At 46.4% G+C, this 19,598-nt stretch overlaps 1 protein-coding gene across 9 annotated transcripts in view; it reads right to left on the bottom strand.

Annotated features, from left to right (window-relative positions):
* The window catches only part of TNS3 (tensin 3), a 210,935-nt gene that overhangs the window by 181,073 nt on the left and 10,264 nt on the right, over positions 1 to 19,598 (bottom strand). For 8 of the 9 annotated variants that reach the window (XR_009544704.1, XM_060171560.1, XM_060171561.1 and 5 more), the window contains exon 3: positions 5,991 to 6,028. The exons of the other annotated variant lie outside the window; for it this stretch is intronic. Coding sequence is in view for 6 of the 8 variants with exons in the window: in XM_060171560.1 (XP_060027543.1) it covers positions 5,991 to 6,028 (38 nt within the window). In the remaining 2 variants the exon portion in view is untranslated. The remainder of the gene's footprint in view (positions 1 to 5,990; positions 6,029 to 19,598) is intronic. 9 annotated transcript variants of the gene reach the window in all.

The raw sequence follows: 19,598 nt of genomic DNA, 5'->3' as shown, positions 1-19,598 counted from the left end.
GACACAAAGCAGGGAGATGGCTTGGTGAGGAAAGCACACGCTTGCCATGTCTGGGGCCAAAGAGATAGCTCACAGGGTAGGGCACCTGCCTTTTCATAACAGAAGTTCACATTCAAGCCCTGAGAAGTCAGGGAAGCTTCACAGGCAGTGGAGCCATGTCATCTTTTCTTCCTTCTTTTTCTCCCTCTCTCTGTCTCACATCCTATAGTATACCGTGTCTGTGGGACTGGGTTGTGGTGCAACTGGTTGAGCACAGATGTTACAATGTGCAAGGACCAAGGTTCAAGGCCCTAGTCCCCACCTGTAGTGGGGAAGCTTCACAAACAGTGAAGCAGAGCTTGTGTTTCTCAGCCTCTCTTCCTCACTGTCTTCCCCATCCCTCTTGATTTATCTATCTCTATCCAATAAGTAAAGAAATAAAATATTTAAAAAAGAAGAAGAGGGGGTTGGGTGGTAGCACAACAGGTTAAGCGCACATGGCACAAAGTGCAAGGACCTGCATAAGGATCCCGGTTCGAGCCCCCGGCTCCCCACCTGCAGGGGGGTCGCTTCACAGGTGGTGAAGCAGGTCTGCAGGTGTCTATCTTTCTCTCCCCCTCTCTGTCTTCCCCTCCTCTCTCCATTTCTCTCTGTCCTATCCAATGATGACATTAATAACAACAACAACAATAATAATAACCACAACGATAAAACAACAAATGCAACGAAAAGGGGGGAAAAAAGAAGAGGAGGGAGAGGAAGAAGAGAAGAAATAAGAAAAAAAAAAAAGAAGAAGAAGAAGAAAGAAAGAAAAATGTTTGCCAAGACCAGGAGAATCATGTAGATGCCAGCAATAACCGTAGTGGCAAAAAATTTAAAAATAAAAATCACCTTTTTAAATATCTGTTTGGGAGGATAGTGAAAACAGAACATTGCTAAGCTGTGGCAGAAGGCAGTGCTGGGGATTGAACCTGCAGCCTCTGGGGCCTCAGGCATGCAGTGTTGTGCTCTAGCAGACTAAGATCTCTGCCTGGCTTATTGGGGGTTTTGTATGCAAGCATCCAGAGTGTTTGGTCCCAGCACTGCTCAGGGGTGTGCACAGGACATCCCTAGGGTTTGGCTCCAAATCTGTTGTTCTCACCAGGGGTGACATGTTACATGGTTGAGGGAGCTCAGCATCCTGTGGGCCTGTCTCTGCCATCAGAGTCTGCCAGGAGACAGCCCCACCCTCCTGGTGCTGTCCACACAGCCCCATCCCTCCCCTCCCTGGCCACAGGCAAACGGGATCAGATCATCTCATGTGGAAATAGGTCTCTCTTCCAGATGTGAGGCCAAGAATAAACCAGAACTAATTAGCTAAAAATATTAAACACATGACTACCACCAGCCCTCCTTCCCCAAGCCTACAGATGTGAAGGACACAGGACATTGACAGATTTGCCATATGGGGCCTCACCAAATAGTACAGTGCAGGAGGAGCTGATCAGGGTGGAATCTTCCAGAATGTGCACATTTAAAGGCCCACAGCTCCACAAAAAGTCACTTTCAGACCCTGTGCACATAGTGTGATGAATCCATCCTTGCCTGAAACCCTCTTGGACTTGGGCAGGAGCTGAGTCCAAATGTATATCATGGAGCAACCACCAACACCTCCATACCCAAGAAAGTGCCAGGACTCACAGGCAATGGCCTCCAAGCATCAGCATGCTTGCAGAAAACAGTGCCCTGCCCCTGTAGCATAGTGGATAAAACATTGGAACTTGCAAGCATGAGGTCCTAAGTTCTAGTCCTGCCACCACATGTGCCAGAGTAATATTCTCTCTCTCTCTCTCTCCCACCTCTCTCTTTTTCTCTAATTAATAATAAAAAAAATAGTGTCTAGGGTCAGGTGGTGCTGCACCTAGTTAAGTGCACACATTACAGTGCTCAAGGACCCAGATTCAAGCCCCTGGTCCCAACCTGCTGGGGGAAAGCTTTACAAATGGTGAATTAGGGTTGCAGGTGTCTCTCTGTCTCTTTCCCTCTCTAGCTCCCCCTCTCCTCTCAATTTCTCTGACTCTATCCAGTAATAAATAAAATAAAAAAATATTTAAAAAATAGTGCCCTGGAGCTGGGTGGTAGTGGACCCTGGTAAAGTGTACACACACATTACCAGATGTAAGGACCTGGGTTCAAGCTCCCCACTCCCCAGCTGCAGCAGGGAAGCTTCACAAGTGGTAATAAAGCAGGTCTGTAAATGTGTCTCCATTTCTGACCTATCAAAACAAAATAGAAAGAAGAAGAAGAAGAAGAAGAAGAAGAAGAAGAAGAAGAGGAGGAGGAGGAGGAGGAGGAGGAGGAGGAGGAGGGAGGAAGGAAGGAAGGAAGGAAGGAAGGATGGATAAGAAAAGAAGGAAGGAAGGAAGGATAGAAAATGACCACCAGAAGTGGTGGAATTGTAGTGCTGACATCAAGCAAAAAAAAAAAAAACACCTCACAACATACACAATCCAAAGGATGGGGGCTGGAGAGTTAACACAGTGGGTAGAACACACACCCTCCCCACTGAACAAGACAGCTCACCTGGGCCCCTGCTCTGCATACTAGACCATACACAAGTGATCCCACACCAGCACTTCCTGAGTCTTTTGCTGCCCAGCTCAGAAGGTGTCCTTAGACCCCAGGTTCCCATCCCAGCCTCCCCTCCTCTTTCTGAACTCATCTGAACCAGATGAACTCACTGGAACTGAGAAACAGGCTGTGGATTTCTGTTGCCTCTTTCCCCAGGGTGGGAGTAGGGGCTGCTCTCTATGCTTCACCACCCCACTATTTCTGAGCTACGTTGATGCAAAGGCTGGGGGCCTGGCCACGCAGGCAGGCTGGCTGTCTGCTCCCTGCCACCTCCCTGTCCTGGCAGTTCCAAGGCCGGAACCTATGGCTTCCTCGGTCACCAGCTCTGCCCATGCACCTGGGTCTCTGTGTGAAGCATCACACAGGCACAGATCTACCTGGAGAGGTATATCCCTTCTGAGGAGTCAGGCCTATATTTACAGTCACTCAGGACAAGGTGTGACAGAGACCACATTAGCTGTGGGGGCTTGGAGTGTCCAACTGGGGCTCCTATTTCCACAGTGCTTCTGACTACTGGCAAGAGAACCCCACCTTCATGGTCCTTCAGAGGACAACACCCCCCACTCCATACCCCCTCACTATCACTTGCTATCCTGAAACAGCTGTTTGAGGAGTGACCAATGGCGCACCTGGTTGAGTGCACACATTACCATGCTCGAGGATCTGGGGTTGAGACCCCGCTTCCATCTGCAGGGAGGAAACTTCACAAGTGGTGAAGCACGTCTGCAGGTGTCTTTCTCCCCTCCACCCCCGTCTCTCTCACTATTTCCTTTCTATTTCCTCTTCTCTCTCAATTTCTCTCCCATGCTACCTAATACAAAAGAAAAAGGAGGTGAGGGGGATGGCACTAAGCCCCAAGGATAATCCTGATGGCAATTAAAAAAATCAAATAAATAATTTTTTTAAAAGAGCTGTTTCTCTCTTTTCTCAATGAGTGAACCATTATCAAGGAAAAACCCACATCACTGGGCCCAGACAGCTCATGTGGCCCCCATGAATGAGCAAAGCCCCCCTCCCTTAGAAAAAAGGGGGAAAATACACATGCATGGAATTCCAGACTTGTAATAGTGCATGATAGTGACTAGACATATATTATTTGTCTTCCCTAACAACTTAAAAATTAGCATTACCACCATTCACAAATTTTCAGTGCCCATACAAAGGACTCTGCACTACATGGGAATCTCTGCTGAAATATCACTTAGATGAAAAGTACACCAGAGGCAAGGGTGCTTAGTACCATGGTTCTACAAAAAAGACTCTCGGGTGTGAGGCTCCCAGGTCTCCGGCTCAATCTCCTGCACCACCATAAGCCAGAGCTGCAGTGCTCTGGTGAAAAAATAAGTCAATTAATAAAGAAATAGTGTTCTAAGTATACAGCACACCAGCGAATGGAGCATAGCTGTGGACGGGGGTTTTGAAAGCCTACCAGAAACCAGCCACACCCGAGCATGTGTGAGCAAGGAGCATCGCCTGGCTACATCCAGAAAGAGGAAGCCTTCTATATCCAGACTAGACCGAAAGTGAGGCAGGAAGGCATGTCATGTGGCATCTCAGAATGGGCAGGAGACAGGGGGCAAGGTCAGGAGAAGGCAGGTCAGGTGGCCTGTCCAGGGATGGGAAACTCCACACCAGTTCTGCTTCTGCTCGTGCTCAGGCTCTCCAGAGGGAGGAGGTGACACACAGAAGTTTTAGCCTTCTCTTGGATGAAAACAGGAGTAGATGGGACTGGGCAGTGGTGCAGCCGAGCACACGCGTTACAGTGCACAGAGAGACCTGGGTTCAACCCCTGACCCCCATCTGCAGCAGGGGAACTTCATAAGTCGTGAGGCAATGCTGCGGGTGTCTTTGTCTTTCTTTCTCTATTTCTACTTCCTTTTTGATTTCTCTCTGTCTCTATCCAATAAATAAATTAATTACATATATATTTTTTAAATAATTTATTTTATTTTAATGAAAGAGATAAAGAGAGAAAGACACAGAGAGAAACACCACAGCCCAACTCAGCTCTGGCTAATGGTGGTGCTGGGGATTGAACCTGGGAGCTATTGGTGCCCACAGGCAGCATACGCTGTGTGTGTTCTTTGTACAGAATACGCACAGATATAACTGCATTTTTCTGAGTGTGAACTGCATGGAAGTGTGCATGCATGTGAGGCATGTACACCTGCATCAATTATCTGTGTATGCAGGTGCACGTGTGTCCCTGTGTAATAGCCTGTGTGTGGTGATAGAGGCAGGGGGCAGAGCAGGGGCCCCCCTCCAGGTATAAAATATGTCTGTCTGCATGAAACTAGCTTGAAGCCCCTTGGAGCCCACCCCCAACACATATTCCCTCTGTTCAGAGCCTGAGAACCTGCTAGACATTTTCCTGGCAGCTGGCTCCCAATCCCAACGTCCTCTAGAGCACCATCACCCTGGGCTGGCAACCAGAGAGATAGCTTAAGGGACATGTGATGAGCTCCTGGGGAAGCAGAATGGGGTAGAGGCAGTCAGCAAGAGGGTAAGAATTCACACCTGGAGCTGTGGGAGGTGCAGACCCAGTGACCCAGGCAGAAAGGCAGGACTCTCCTGAGGGGGTCTGCATCACCCCTCACCATCTCCAAGTTTCCTAAGCAGAGACCACACCCAGAAAGCAAGCAGCCTCCTCTGCTCTCCCTGGAGCGATTCAGAGATCAGATACATCCCATCCCTAGTTGGAGTCCCAAGATTCCTGTCCCTAGACTGAAAGCCCCAGGCAACCCATTGGCACGTGCCCCCTGAGAAGCTAGCGGAAACCTCAAGCCCAGGACCACATCCCAGATGTCTGATTCCTACCCTTACACACACACACACACACACACACACACACACACACACACAAGTAATTACACAAGAAGGATCATTTGTCCTGGAGAAAGAGTTGTGACACAGCCAAGACAAAACTGACTGAATGAACCCTTATCTGAAACCCAGAGCTCCAGAGTCCTTTACCACCCCTTGGAAACAGGGATTTCCTAGCTCCTCCACTTCTTCCAAGATGAAAAGTATCCACAATATGGGAGAGCTGCATTGAAGGCATTTCTTAAAGAATTTCATTTCATGGTCCAGGAGGTAGCACAGTGTTAAGACTCTCAAGCATGAGGTCGTGAGTTTGATTCCCAACAGCACATGTGCCAGAGTGATGTCTGGTTCTTTCTCTCACTCCTCCAATCTTTCTCATGAATAAATAAATATTTTTTAAAAATGAATTTCATTTCTAGGGCAGTGGTCCAGTCATTTCTAGGGCCGTGGTCCAAAACTGTCCCCCTTCTCACCACACACCCCACCACCACCACCACCCCACCCCTTCTTCTCCTATCATTCATCAAAAGTCCAATTCAACTCTAAAGAGACTCATGGGAAAGCAACTTGAGCCTTACCTTGGTTTCACATTTCTTGTGGCACGAATACTTGCAGGCTGGAAGAGAGGGAGAGAGAGAATACGTGAGGCAGTCTTTCTCCACGGCAGCCCTTCTAGTATCTGCAGACTCTCTCCAGACTTGCTGAAGTCTGGGCTGGAGGAAGATCTTTCTCCTGTGATGCAATGCCAAGTTGCAACAGAGCGGGAGATGAGAAACCAGCCTCCAACGGGTCTTGTCCAGGGTACTAGCAACCAATTGGAATGCAGGAACGCAGTGATTCAGACCCACAGGAGGACACGGGCATTGGCCTCCAGTCACCACGTCTTGCCAAAGAAGAAAGAGAAACTTAAAAACCGTCTCCCTCCAACCCCCACTCCAGCCGGTCAGGGCTGGCGCCTTGCAATGAATGAGAAAGCGTCACTGGGAGCTGAGGGCTCCATCCACTTCCGGATAAGCAGAGAGCGGCTGTCAGAATAAATCCACATCTAAATTCCTAGGGAGATGCTCCTACCAAGGGCATTGTGCTCCCGGAGGCAGCGTGTGTCGCTGCTGGGACCCTCACAATACAGAGGCAGAGCCGGGACCAATGGCATTTCACGGGCCAGCCCCTCCAGAGGCTGCAGCTGTGCTCTAGGCATGAAAGCCTGTCCCCAGCTCCTACCCCTCGATGATGTCAAGAGGCATCAAGACCCTGATCTCACTCTCAGGCAGAAGTTGAAAAACAAGATCAGAAAAGAAAACACAAGTAGAACCTGAAATGGAATTGGCATATCGCACCAAAGTAAAAGACTCTGGGGTGGGTGGGTGGGGAGAATACAGGTCCATGAAGGATGATAGAGGACCTAGTGGGCGTTGTATTGTTATATGGGAAACTGGGGAATGTTATGCATGTACAAACTATTATATTTACTGTTGAACATAAAACATTAATTCCCAATAAATAAATAAAAAAAAAAGACCCTGCCAAGGTCCCCTAAAGGGCAGGGCAGGGGACACTAAGGAAGGAAGCAATGGCATTTAAGGAAACCAAGGGCTGCCCAGTGGGTGTTTCCCCAGATGAACCCCCAGGGTTGCTGCAGCCTGAAGAGAAAGGCACAGGGCTTAGGGACAATGATCTAGAAGGGCTGCCTGGCTCTGTCCACTGGGGCTTCCTTGGAGGATGAGCTGCCACTCCAGGGCCTGTGTCTTCTCCCAAGGTTATTATGACTCCCAGTGCAGCCATTCCAGGTGCCCAGCTATGAAAAGTCAAAGTGCAAGGTCAGTGTTTGCAAGTGTTTGTGAGGGTCCTGCGAGAGCAGGAGACAGTCACAGATACTGGCACACCATCAACTCAAGGACACCTTTTTTTTTCTTTCTTTCTTTCTTTCTTTCTTGCCACCAGGGCTATCGCTGGGGTCTGGGGCCTGCACAACTACACCTTTCCCAGTAGTCTTTTTTTGTTTGTTTGTTTTGGTTTGTTTCCCCATTCTGTTGTAATAAAGAGAGAGAGAGACAAGCCCTGCTCCATCATTCATGAAGCTTCCCTCCTGCAGGTGAGGACTGGAATTTGAACCCTGAAAACACCAATGTAAAAAAATTTAAAGAGGGAAGTCAGGCAGTAAGTAGCACAGCAGGTTAAGAGCACGTGGTGCGAAGCGCAAGGACCAGCATAAGGATCCCAGTTCGAACCCCTAGCTCCCCACCTTGCAGGTGAAGCAGGTCTGCAGGTGTCTATCTTTCTCTCCCCCTTTCTGTCTTCCCCTCCCCTCTCCATTTCTCTCTGTCCTATCCAACAACAAGGACATCAATAATAACTACAACAATAAAACAAGGGCAACAAAAGGAAATAAATACATACATATATATATATATATATATATATATATATAAATTAAAGAGAGAAGCTTCCTCTCAGCAGGTGGGGACTAGGGGGCTTAAACCCAGGTCCTTGCGTACTGTAAGCATCACTTTTCCTATATTTCAAAATATTTTATTTATTGTTTTTTAATGAAAGAGAGACATATCAAAACACTGCTCAGCTCTGGTTTGTGGTGGTGCCAAGGATTGAACCTGGGACTTCCAGGGCCTCAGGTATACACAGCTGAGGCACAAACTACTGTGCCAGTCCCTCGGTCTAGCAGTATCACCTTAAAGCCATCTGAGAGCATCATCTTCAAGCAAGTCCTCCAGCCTCAGTCCACTCACCAGATGATGAAGCCCCTTGAGAGACCCTGAGCCAAAATTTCCCAATCACATAATCCCCACTGGCCCACCAAAAAAAAAAAAAAAAAGAGAGAAAGAATTGAAGCTATCATCTTGCCAAGGTCCTAACCTGTGGAGCCATTCACAGTGCAGCAACAAATGACTAATACAGTGATCCAACTCACCCCCAAAAGGGTGCCTGCTGACATGCCAATGAAAGCACGTCAACAGTAGTGTGACTCCTGCTTAGTGGATGCCTTTCTCAGCCCCATGAGCAGCCAGTATGGGCACCAGCATTACATCCAGGAAAGTTAACTGACCAGGAAATCACATAAACTTCCTAGGCACAGAGGGTGAGGTCCTCCGCCCATGCAGGATGCATATGCCGGTGGATGTATTCCTTTTTCTTGTGTATTTGATCCCCATTGTCACACACACACCCCCGTCAGAGAAAAACTATGAGGGTGACTGGGTCACATGACAGAGTGGGGATTCCAACCTACCTCCACGCCAGGGCCCAGCTTCTCAGCCCACTGACTTCCTGACACATGATAAACACGGAGGCAGACAATGTGCAGGCCCAGATTCCAATCATGCCACCTCCAGGAGGCAGCACAGGCTCCCCGGCAGGGATCTGGCCCCCTCAGGCCCCCTTCCCCACCCCCATCCCCATCCCCTTCCAGTCCCTAGGGACACCATCTTCAGTTGCCTTAGCCCTGCTCTGCTGTCCCAGAGCCCAAGATTCCTCCAAACACCCTTCTGCATCCAATGACTTTTTTCTTTCTCTGAAGATGGGAGTCTCCTCCTCTACCAGGAAGCCCTCTGCCCTCACCTCTCAGACAAAGCCAAGTGCCCAAGTCTGTTCTAGAATTCCCATGGCCTGCCTTCTGCCCTCCAATGTCCATCTTGTACTTATCATCTCAAAGTAATCCACCTGTCTACCCATCCTCACCCACACAAATGAATTCAGTGGTGGTATCACCAGTTTGCTGAATCGGGATACAGGCAGGAGGAAATGGTGGCCAGCGACCTGAGCATCCACAGGCATACAGGTTTCACTGGGACTAAAGTCTCCACTGCACAGGCAATGTTCACCTTCACTGAGCTGGATGGAAGGGCTACATACACCCCGTCTGTTTCACTAATGGGAGACAGAGTTTGTAGAGAGAGCTACAAATTTGATTCTACAACAACTGTTTACCATTGACAGTAAACTGTTGTTTACTGCTATTTATTCTGTTGCTGGGGTGAAGCAGGCAAACCTGACAGGAGATCTCTTTATCTGATCATCACTCCATGCAGGAGAGTCACCAGGAAGCAGAGAGGGCACAAAAAGTTCCAGAATATCCTCTTTCCCAACCCATGCATCCCTAAACCCTGCAGACACACAAGGACAAATTGTACATGTTCTCTGGACCATCCGGCTCTGTAATCTACCTGCCGTGCTTCTTGGCAGTCATAGCTCCTACTCCGCTGCTATTTCCTTTCCATTTGATGGAGGTATAATTGACGAGAGTGTATGTATTTAAGGGGTACAAAGTGATGATTTGGCACAGGTCTACATTGTGAAATATTTACCACAATCAACTTAATTACCTGTGTGTGTGATGAGAACGCTTAAGAGCTAGTCTCTTAGCGGGGCTGGGAGATGGCATATTCAGTAAAGAGAACACTTTATCATGCACAAGGACCGGGGTTCAAGTCCTTAGTCATCATAGAGAAGCACCTTGCACAGGAGAAGCTTCAGGAGCAGCAGAGAAGTGGTATAGTAACCCTCCTTCTCTCTCCATATCTCTCTTACCCTCTGTCTCCCACATTCAAAAAAATGAAGAGGAGGATAGAGAACAGACATGCCACAAACAAAATTAAGCCAATTGCAATAGAGAGGGAGAGGGAAAAAAAGAAAGAAAGAAAGAAAGAAAGAAAGAAAGAAAGAAAGAAAGAAAGAAAGAAAGAAAGAAAGAAAAAAAAAAAGATAAGAAATGGACTTTTTTGGAGTAGGGAACAAAACTAAAAACCCTGGGTTGAGTGTGAGGGTGGATGTTCAGCTTCTCAGGGCAGGGTGGGGTGGGGTGGGGTGGGATGGGACAGTCTTTTGGTGGTGGGAATGGTGTTTATGTACACTCCTATCAATTTGTAGTCAGATAAATCACTAATTAATATAAAAGGGAAAACTGATTGAATGTCTCAAACTTTTTAAAGCACAGACTCTTTTATTTTTTATATTCATTTATTTATTTTCCCTTTTGTTGTCCTTTTTGTTTTTATTGTTGTTGTAGTTATTATTGTTGTTGTTACTGATGTCGGTGGATAGGACAGAGAGAAATGGAGCGAGGAGGGGAAGACAGACGGGAAGAGAAAGATAGACACCTGCAGACATGTTTCACTGCTTGTGAAGTGACTCCCCTGCAGGTGGGGAGCCAGGGGCTCAGACTGGGATTCTTATGCTGGCCTTGAGCTTCATGCCACGTGCGCTTAACCCACTGCGTTACTGCCCAACTCCCAGAGTCTTTTTAATACAAAGGCTGAGTCTTTGTATTAAAAGCTTAGACCAGGGAGAACAGAAGAAACCGGTGGCACAGCTATATACAAATAATGTCAAAGGACATAAATTATGGTGATGTTGTGCATGATACAGCAAATCCTAACAAAGGGATATTTCAAAGTTAACCCAATTGCCCAATAATATGATTATAGCAATAACTATCTATTACCTTCTTAAACCCTAAGATAGCAGGAACCTCCAACTTCCTCTTTAGAGCCTATATTTCCCCCAGTCCTGGAACCTCTAGAGTGGAGCTCACTTTCCTGCATGTTTCTCTCAATTCATACCAAATGCTATTGCATCCGCCAATCCAACCTAGTCAACACAAAGAGTACCACCTCAGCATGCTTCACTTCAGACTGTGTCCTGAGACGTCAGGCATGGAATGTCAGCCCTTCACCCTCATTACTCTGGTGAGACCTGTCCCTTTCATAGGATTCTTTAATTCCATTCCAGAAGGCTCACTTACTAACAAAGTCCCAAAACCTAGACATAGACCAGGTCCTATAAGATGGAGCATATGTTCACATGTATCCATAAATTAGGGCAAAATACATACCTAAAAGCAAAATTACACAATAGTCTGTAGTGAGTCAGTATAAAGTTCATAATGAAATAGTGTCTACTTAGACTTAGATACCCCCTCACCTACTTCCTATTACACTTCTCTCACTCACTCCAAAGCTAACCTCATCAAAGTAAGGACTGCAAAAGCTGAATAAGGGCAAGAGACTAGCATACTTTAACGGTGAGTCTTTAGTCACTATCAGGCCACCCCATCAGCTGGGGCCCTAATTGGGAGTCTTGAGATTCCCAAACAGAAATGATGGGCCTAGACCTCAAATGAATCCCGCTCTCCATTGTTACTGGTCATTTCTAACAGGAACAACACAAGAGACCCTTTTATGGGCCCCCATACGACCTTGCCCTCAACTTGGATCAACAATGGTAGAAAATGTTCCACCCTCCGAAGGGAAGATGGACAATATACTCTATGCCACACCTGAGGAAAATGGGTCCTGATATTGGGGCAGCTTGAAACGTTCCTACCTATGACCACAGAATGTGAGCTCAGACCTACAGGGATGCAGAGGTCACATAGGCTCCTAAGCTGAATTGGGCCCCAGATCACATCAAATCAATGGGGTTTACAATCAACAATATTTATACATATTTTTCCCATATTTGGGAGCTACTCTCTTCCCTGGTCCAGCTTTCTGGTCCTTTTTCCAGCTATGACATCATCTCCCCAGACAGTAATTAGGGTCCACCTGCATATCAGATTTCAGGCTCAGGCAAAAAACAAAACAAAACACTAGTATAGCCACAGGCCCTTTGGAATATAACTAAAATACACCTTCTAGCTATCTACAACACAGAGACACCCCCCCCCCAACTCTTCACCTGCACTATTCCAGCCTTTAGGTCTATGATTGTTCAACAATTTATTTGGCTTTGTATGTTAACTCTCTTTTCAACCACCAGGTTCCAAATGCTAGTAGGATGCCGACCTGACTTCCCTGGACAGACAACCCCACCAATGTGTCCTGGAGCACTGCTTCCCCAGAGTCCTTCCCCAATAGGGAAAGAGAAAGACAGGCTGGGAGTATGGATAGACCAGTCAATGGCCATGTTCAGCGGGGAAGCAATTACAGAAACCAGACCTTTCCACCTTCTGCATCCCACAATGACCTTGGGTCCATACTCCCAGAGGGATAAAGAATAGGAAGGCTATCAGGGGAGGGGATGGAATACAGAGTTATGGTGATGGGAACTGTGTGGCGTTATACCCCTCTTATCATATGGTTTTGTTAATGTTTCCTTTTTATAAATAAAAATTTAAAAATAAATAAATATATATATATATTTTAAAAAAGAAAAGAAAAAAGAAATGGACCTTTTTATAGATCCAGAACCATCACTTGCAAGCATGAGATCATGAATTCAATACCCAGCATTGAAGCTGCCAGAGTGATGCTCTGGTTGACTCTCTTCTTACTGTTTCTCATAAATAAATAAGTAAATAAATAAATCATTTTTTAATCCACCATGTAAGTACAGAGGCACAGGAACTTAGGTGGTGGCTGTCATGAACTGTACACACATGCACATGTACACACACTAATAAAGATGGGAAGTCACCTTCTGCACCCCATAAATAGTGTTGGGGGTGGGGGGGGTAGCATAATGGTTACGCAAAGAGATTCTCATGCCTGAGGCTTCAGTGTCCTGGGTTTAATCCCCCAAACCAAGACAGAAGTGAGCAGTGCTCTGGCAAAAAATAAGAAAAGAATTTTGGTCCATATTCCCAGAGAGATAAAGAATAGGGAAGCTTCTGGGACGGGCAGTAGCACAGCAGTGCATGTGCATGTGGCACAAAGCACAAGGGCTGCCTTTAAGGATCCTGGTTTGAGCCTCCGGCTCCCCCCACCTGCAGGGGAGTCACTTCACAAGCAGTGAAGCAGGTCTGCAAGTGTCTATCTTTCTCTCCCCCCCTGCCTTCCCCTCCTCTCTCCATTTCTCTCTGTTCTATCTAAAAATGATGACATCAATAACAACAATAACAACTACAGCAACAATAAAAAAGGGGGGGAAGAATAGGAAAGCTTCCAATGGATGGACAGGACACAGAACTCCGGTGGTGGCAACTGTATGGAATTACACTCCTGTTAGCTTATAATCCTGTTAATAACTATTATATCACTAATAATCTTTTTTAAAAATATGGGAAGCAATACTCAAAAAATCCTATACTTTTTAAAACTTATTTTAAAGCAATTATAAAATGTCCAGAAAGGGAATTAGGAGGTATCACAGTGGGTTAAGCATTCATGGAGAAAAGCACAAGGATCCTGGTTCAAGAATAAAGATTTTCGTTCCCGAACTGCCACAAATTCCTGGTATCTTCTCTCTCCCCCGAGACACAACCCGACAGGGAGAGGACATGGACAGAATATTCACCACAGGAGAGATCCAAAAGGCCAAGAAACACATGAAAAAAATGCTCCAAGTCTTTCATTGACAGAGAAATGCAATAAAGACAACAATGAGATATCACTTCACTCCTGTGAGAATGTCATACATCAGAAAAGGTAACAGCAGCAAATGCTGGAGAGAGTGTGAGGTCAAAGGAACCCTCCTGCACTGCTGGTGGGAATGTCAATTGGTCCAACCTCTATGAAGAGCAGTCTGGAGAACGCTCAGAAGGCTAGAAATGGACCTACCCTATGATCCTGCAATTCCTCTCCTGGGGATATATCCTAAGGAACCCAACATGCCCATCCAAAAACATCTGTGTACACATATGTTTTTAGCAGCACAATTTGTAATAGACAAAACCTGGAAGCAACCCAGGTGTCCAACAACAGATGAGTGGCTGAACAAGTTGTGGTATATATACACAATGGAATACTACTCAGCTGTAAAAAATGGTGGCTTCACCATTTTCAGCCAATCTTGGATGGAAAAATTCATGTTAAGTGAAATAAGTCAGAAACAGATGGATGAATATGTGATCATCTCATGCTCAGGCAGAAGTTGAAAAACAAGATGAGAAAAGAAAACACAAATAGAACCTGAACTAGAATTGGCGTATTGCACCAAAGTAAAAGACTCTGGGGTGGGGGGTGGGTTGGGGGGGAGAGTATACAGGTCCAAAAAGGATGACAGAGGACCTAGTGGGGGTTGTATTATTATATGGAAAGCTGGGAAATGTTATGCATGTACAAACTATTGTATTTACTTTGAAATGTAAAGCATTAGTTCCCAATAAAGAAAAAATTAAAATTAAAAAAAGAAATGCCACAACCACCTTTTCATATATTTTAAATGTTCTACCTCAGTAATGAGCAGTGTATAAAAGCCACTGAATATTACCAAGGACATGCTGCTTTTTACTCATGAACCTAAAATAATGAGCAGCTATGAAGAGTCAAGTGCACAAGTCCCTGAGTTCAGTGCTCTGAGCACTCTGACCCAAACTGCCCTCCTTCAACCCACAGTTGAACCGCAGTGGAGGGTGTGTCTCCACTGCATTCCTCCTGGGTCCTCTGAGAAGCCAGAAACCCCATCTGCCTGGATGCTGTCCCCACTGTGAGGCTCTGCATACCACACTGCCTTGTCACAGAGGGACTCCCAAAACCAAGGATAAGAATTATTCCCCGCAGCAGGAGGGGCCCCAAGTGTGTGGTTCTGAACCCCCAATAATGTTCCATGTTATTTTGAAGCTGCTGTTATTTCAAACACGTCCCGGAGTCTTGGGAACCCAGGTCAGTGTCTTCCTACTGGCCACACAAACTTTTTTTTTAAATGTTTACCTTTTTTTATTTATCTTTCTTTCTTTCTTCATTCCATTTTGTTGCTCTTGTTGTTTTATTGTTGTTGTTATTGATGTCATCGTTGTTGGATAGGACAGAGAGAAATGGAGAGAGGAGGGGAAGACAGAGAGGGGGAGAGAAAGACAGACACCTGCAGACCTGCTTCACCGCCTGTGAAGCGACTCCCCTGCAGGTGGGGAGCCAGGGGCTCGAACCAGGATCCTTATGCCGGTCCTTGTGCTTTGCGCCACGTGCACTTAACCCGCTGCACTACCGCCCGACTCCCCACACAAACTTCTTTATTTCTTTATTGGGGAATTAATGTTTTACATTCAACAGTAAATACAATAGTTTGTATAACATTCCCCAGTTTCCCATATAACAATACAACCCCCACTAGGTCCTCTGTCATCCTTCCCCACACAAACTTTTAAACCACACTCAGAACATCTTAACAAGGGAGAGATGAGCCTTGGGAGTCACCCATTTTTCTCTTTTGCCTTTTTGCTCCTTTCCTCAGTTTCAGGCTACTTCCAAAAACTTCTTTCTCTCTCTCTAACATTCCTTTTTTTGCCTCCAGAGTTATCGCTGGAGCTCACATCACGAATCCACTGCTCCTGGAGGCCATCTTTTTCCCATTATTGTTTTGCTGCTGTTAATGTTTTTGTTGCTACTGCTATTGTTGGATAGGACAAAGAGAAATTGAGAGAACAGGGGAAGACGGGGCAGGGGGCGGAGAAAGACACCTTCAGACCTACTTCACCGCCTACGAAGAGAACCCTCTGCAGGTGGGGAGCCAGGGCCTCGAACCAGGATCCTTGCACTGGTCCCTGCACTTCACACTCAGAACATTCCTTTCTTATTTTTAGATGCATCTACTTGTAAAACAGAGGGGAGGGGGGACAGGAACCAGAGCATCCTTCTGGCATATGCAGTACTAGGGATCAAATTCAAGACCTCATTTTGGAAGTCCAACCCTGTGCCCTCTGCAACACCTCCTGAGTTTGCTAGATTCCTTTATTCTGTTACTTTTCCCCCCTCAGGGGCCAGGTGGTGGCACACCTAGTTAAACATGCTCAAGAACCTGGGTTCAAGGGCCTACTTCCCACCTACAGGAGGGGAAGGTTCACGGCAGTAAAGCAAATACTGCAGCGCTCTCTCTCTCTCTCTCTCTCTCTCTCTCTCTCTCCCTTCCTCCCTCCCTCCCTCCCTCTCCCTCTCCTTCTCTTCCTCTCAATCTCCATTTCTATTCTCAATTTCTCTGTTCTATCAAAAAGAATAAATAAAGGGCAGGATGGATAGCATAATTGTTATGCAGGAAGACTCTTATGCCAGAGGCTCCAAAGTTCCAGGTTCAGTTCCCCACATGACCATAAACCAGACAAGATCAGTGCTCTGGTGAAAATAAATAAATAAATAAATAAATAAATAAATAAAGGGGGAAGGGGGAAGTGGACACCAGGAGCATTCATTGTGCAGACAGCGAGGCCCAGTGATAACCCTGGTATCAATTAAAAAAATTTTTTTTTTCTTAATTTTTTCCCTAGTTCAGTCTATCCCAGCCCATTTCTCAAGATGAGATACAGGCAAGCCACCCCTTCAAACACGATCAACTTCCCCCACCCCATCTAGCCCTGCATCACTTCCTTGGGGTCAAGTCCATCCAATATTCATAGTTCTCAGCACTCACTCAAGGGGCACCCTGTGCACAGCACCAGTAACCCCTGCAAGCTTCTCCACAGCCCAGTCAGGCTGGGTTGGTGACAGGATTGTCAAGAGAAGCTGGGTCATTTAAACAACCAGAGGGGATTCAGCAGAGCAGTGAAAACAGGTTCCCACAGGCTGTGAAAGACAGCGAGGGCTCAGAGCAGCATTGGGATCAGCAGGGACCCCAGACACAGCCTGGGGACCCCAGTGGGACACTTAACCTTGCCACTCCCTGTCATTTCCACCTTTGACCTCCCTTGAAATCAACGGTTACATAAATAAGAGATAAGACAACCTCTACAGGTAAGCATAGCAGCTTCTTAAAAGGCTGTTTGTTTTCATTTAGCTAATATAAAATTTGTGGCAAAATTAGAGTTTAAATTGTATAAGTCAATCATAGAGATGGTCCTGACTTCCCTGAGCAGATAACCTCACCAGTGTGTCCCAGAACCTCACCTCTCCAGAGCCCTACCCCATGAGGAAAAGATAGAAACAGGCTGGGGGTATGGATCCAGTCAATGCCCATGTCCAGAGGAAAAGCAATTACAGAAGCCAGACCTTCCACCTTCTACACCTCACAATGATCCTGGGTCCATGCTCCCAAAGGAACAATGAACCGGGAAACTTCCAATGGAGGAGATGGGACACAGAACTCTGGTGGTGGGAACTGTAAGGAATTGTACCCGATTATCCTTACAGTCGTGTTAATCATTATTAAATCATAGAAATGGTAAAGAAAATGAACAGGAAAAATGTTATCCTGAGAGATCTGGGTGGTGGTGCACCCAGTTGAGTGTACACATCACCATGTACAAGGAACAGAGTTCAAACCCCCAGTCCCCACCTACGGGGAGGAAGCTTCACAGGTAATGAAGAAGAGCTGCAGGTATCATCTCTCTGTCTCTTTCCCTCTCTATTTCCCCTTCCACTTGCAGTTTCTTTTTTTTTTTTAAACAGTTTTCTTTCTTTCTATTTTTAAAGTATTTTATTTATTTTTGAGAAAGATGCAGAGAAAGAAAGACAGAGAAACACCAAAGCACTGCTCAGCTCTGGCTTATGGTGGTGCAAGGGATTGAACCTGGGACTTCGGAGCCTCAGGCATAACCACTATGCTATCTATCCCTGCCCTCCACTTGCAGTTTCTATCTGTCTTATCTAATAAAAAGGAGGAAAAAAAGGGACTATTCAAAGGAGCAGTGGATTATTCCTGCAGGCCAAGGGATCCCTGCAATAACCCTGGCTGCAATAAAAATTGAAATTGAGGCTGTGTGGTGGGACACCCCATTGAGCACACATGTCACCATGCACAGTGACCTGGGTTTAAGCCCTTGCTTCCTACCTGCGGGGTGGACACTTCATGAGCAGCAGGTCTCTCTCTGTCTCTCTCCCACTCTATGTCCCCCTGCCTTCTCAATTTCTCTCTGTCCTGTCAAATAAAGTAGAACAAAAAGTGGCCTCCCAGAGAAGTGGATGTGTAGTGCCAGTGACAACCCTGGTGGCAATTAATTAAAGATTTTTTTTTAAAAAAGTGTTGTCCCAAGTGACATTATACACCTTCACCACCACCTCCAGCATCCTCAGCATCATCATACCACCATAACTGGACCATCATCTTCACCCTCAGACTTCCCATCATCCCTATCACCAGCAGCACAAACACTGTTATCACTGATCCTCCCATTGCACTCCAACAGGTTGCTATTCTTCACTTGACACTGCAGTCTAATCTGCTCCTCACAATGACTCAGAGTGACAGGGAAAGGCAATCCCAGCACAGAGAGCCAGAGAGAGAATCCAGGCAGCCTGGGTCCCAGTACCTGCTACCTCACTTAGCAGGTGCATGTGTGTGTGTACAATCACATAACATTTACAATAGGTGAGACTTGTAGTCTACTGGCAGCACACAGGCACAGGCTCAATACAGAGACGTATGCAGAAATGCATGTGACATGAATTACAAGAAGAAAGCCAAATGAGGTTGTGAAGAAAAAGGGACTCTTCACTGCTGATGGGAATGCCTGCTAGTGCAGCCCCTTTGGAAAACTGTGTAAGCTGAGACCTTAAACAAATAAAAATGGAACTATCTTGTGATCCAACACTACCACTCTCAGCCATAACCACGAGAACGGCTGGGTCTGTCAGCATAACAAACTCTGTCTCTTACATAAAAGATTCAGTGTGTCCCGTCTCTCTGCCTCAGAATCTGATGACAAGGACAGTCCATACATGTCCTGACAGGGGACAGCTCAGAGCAGAGGAACAGGGCCTTATGAGACAGGCACCAGTGGGGGCCAGGAGTGAAGGGAGGAGGAGATGGTGCACCCAGTTAAGTGCACATAGGACTATGCACAAGGATTCTGGTTCAAGCCTCCACTCCCCACCTACAGGTGGGAAACTTCACAAGTGAAGCACGTCTGCAGATGTCTCTCTCCCTCTCTATCTCCCCTCCCCCTCTGAATTTCTCTCTACCCTAGTCAATAAAATAGAAAGAAGAAAAAAAATGGCCACCGGGAGCTGTTGATTCATTGTGCAGGCACCGAGCCCCAATGATAACCCTAATCCTGGTAGTAATTAAGAAAAAAAAAAAAAGAGTTAAGAAGGGTAAGTGAAGAGGTGGGCACAGGAAAAAAAACCACCAGTCTGTGACACTCACATCACCCCAGGATGAACGGCCAACACACACTGCCCATACTTCTCCCAAAGAGCTGGCCTGACACGTTCTGAATCTCTGAAGAGTCTGGTTCTGGAAGATCCAAGCCCCACCCTCGAAGGTGGGGGACTGGGGGCTTGAACTTGCCTGTGTGAGCATGGTAATGTGGATGCACTATGTAGTATGCTTCTCTGTTCTCTTTCAAGAGGAAGGAGCAGTCAGGAAGG

The sequence above is a fragment of the Erinaceus europaeus genome, chromosome 14, assembly GCF_950295315.1.
Source record: "Erinaceus europaeus chromosome 14, mEriEur2.1, whole genome shotgun sequence".
In the NCBI taxonomy this organism is placed as follows: domain Eukaryota; kingdom Metazoa; phylum Chordata; class Mammalia; order Eulipotyphla; family Erinaceidae; genus Erinaceus; species Erinaceus europaeus.
The sequence above is the reverse complement of the archived record's forward strand: the minus strand, read 5'-3'. Positions and strand labels throughout refer to the sequence as shown.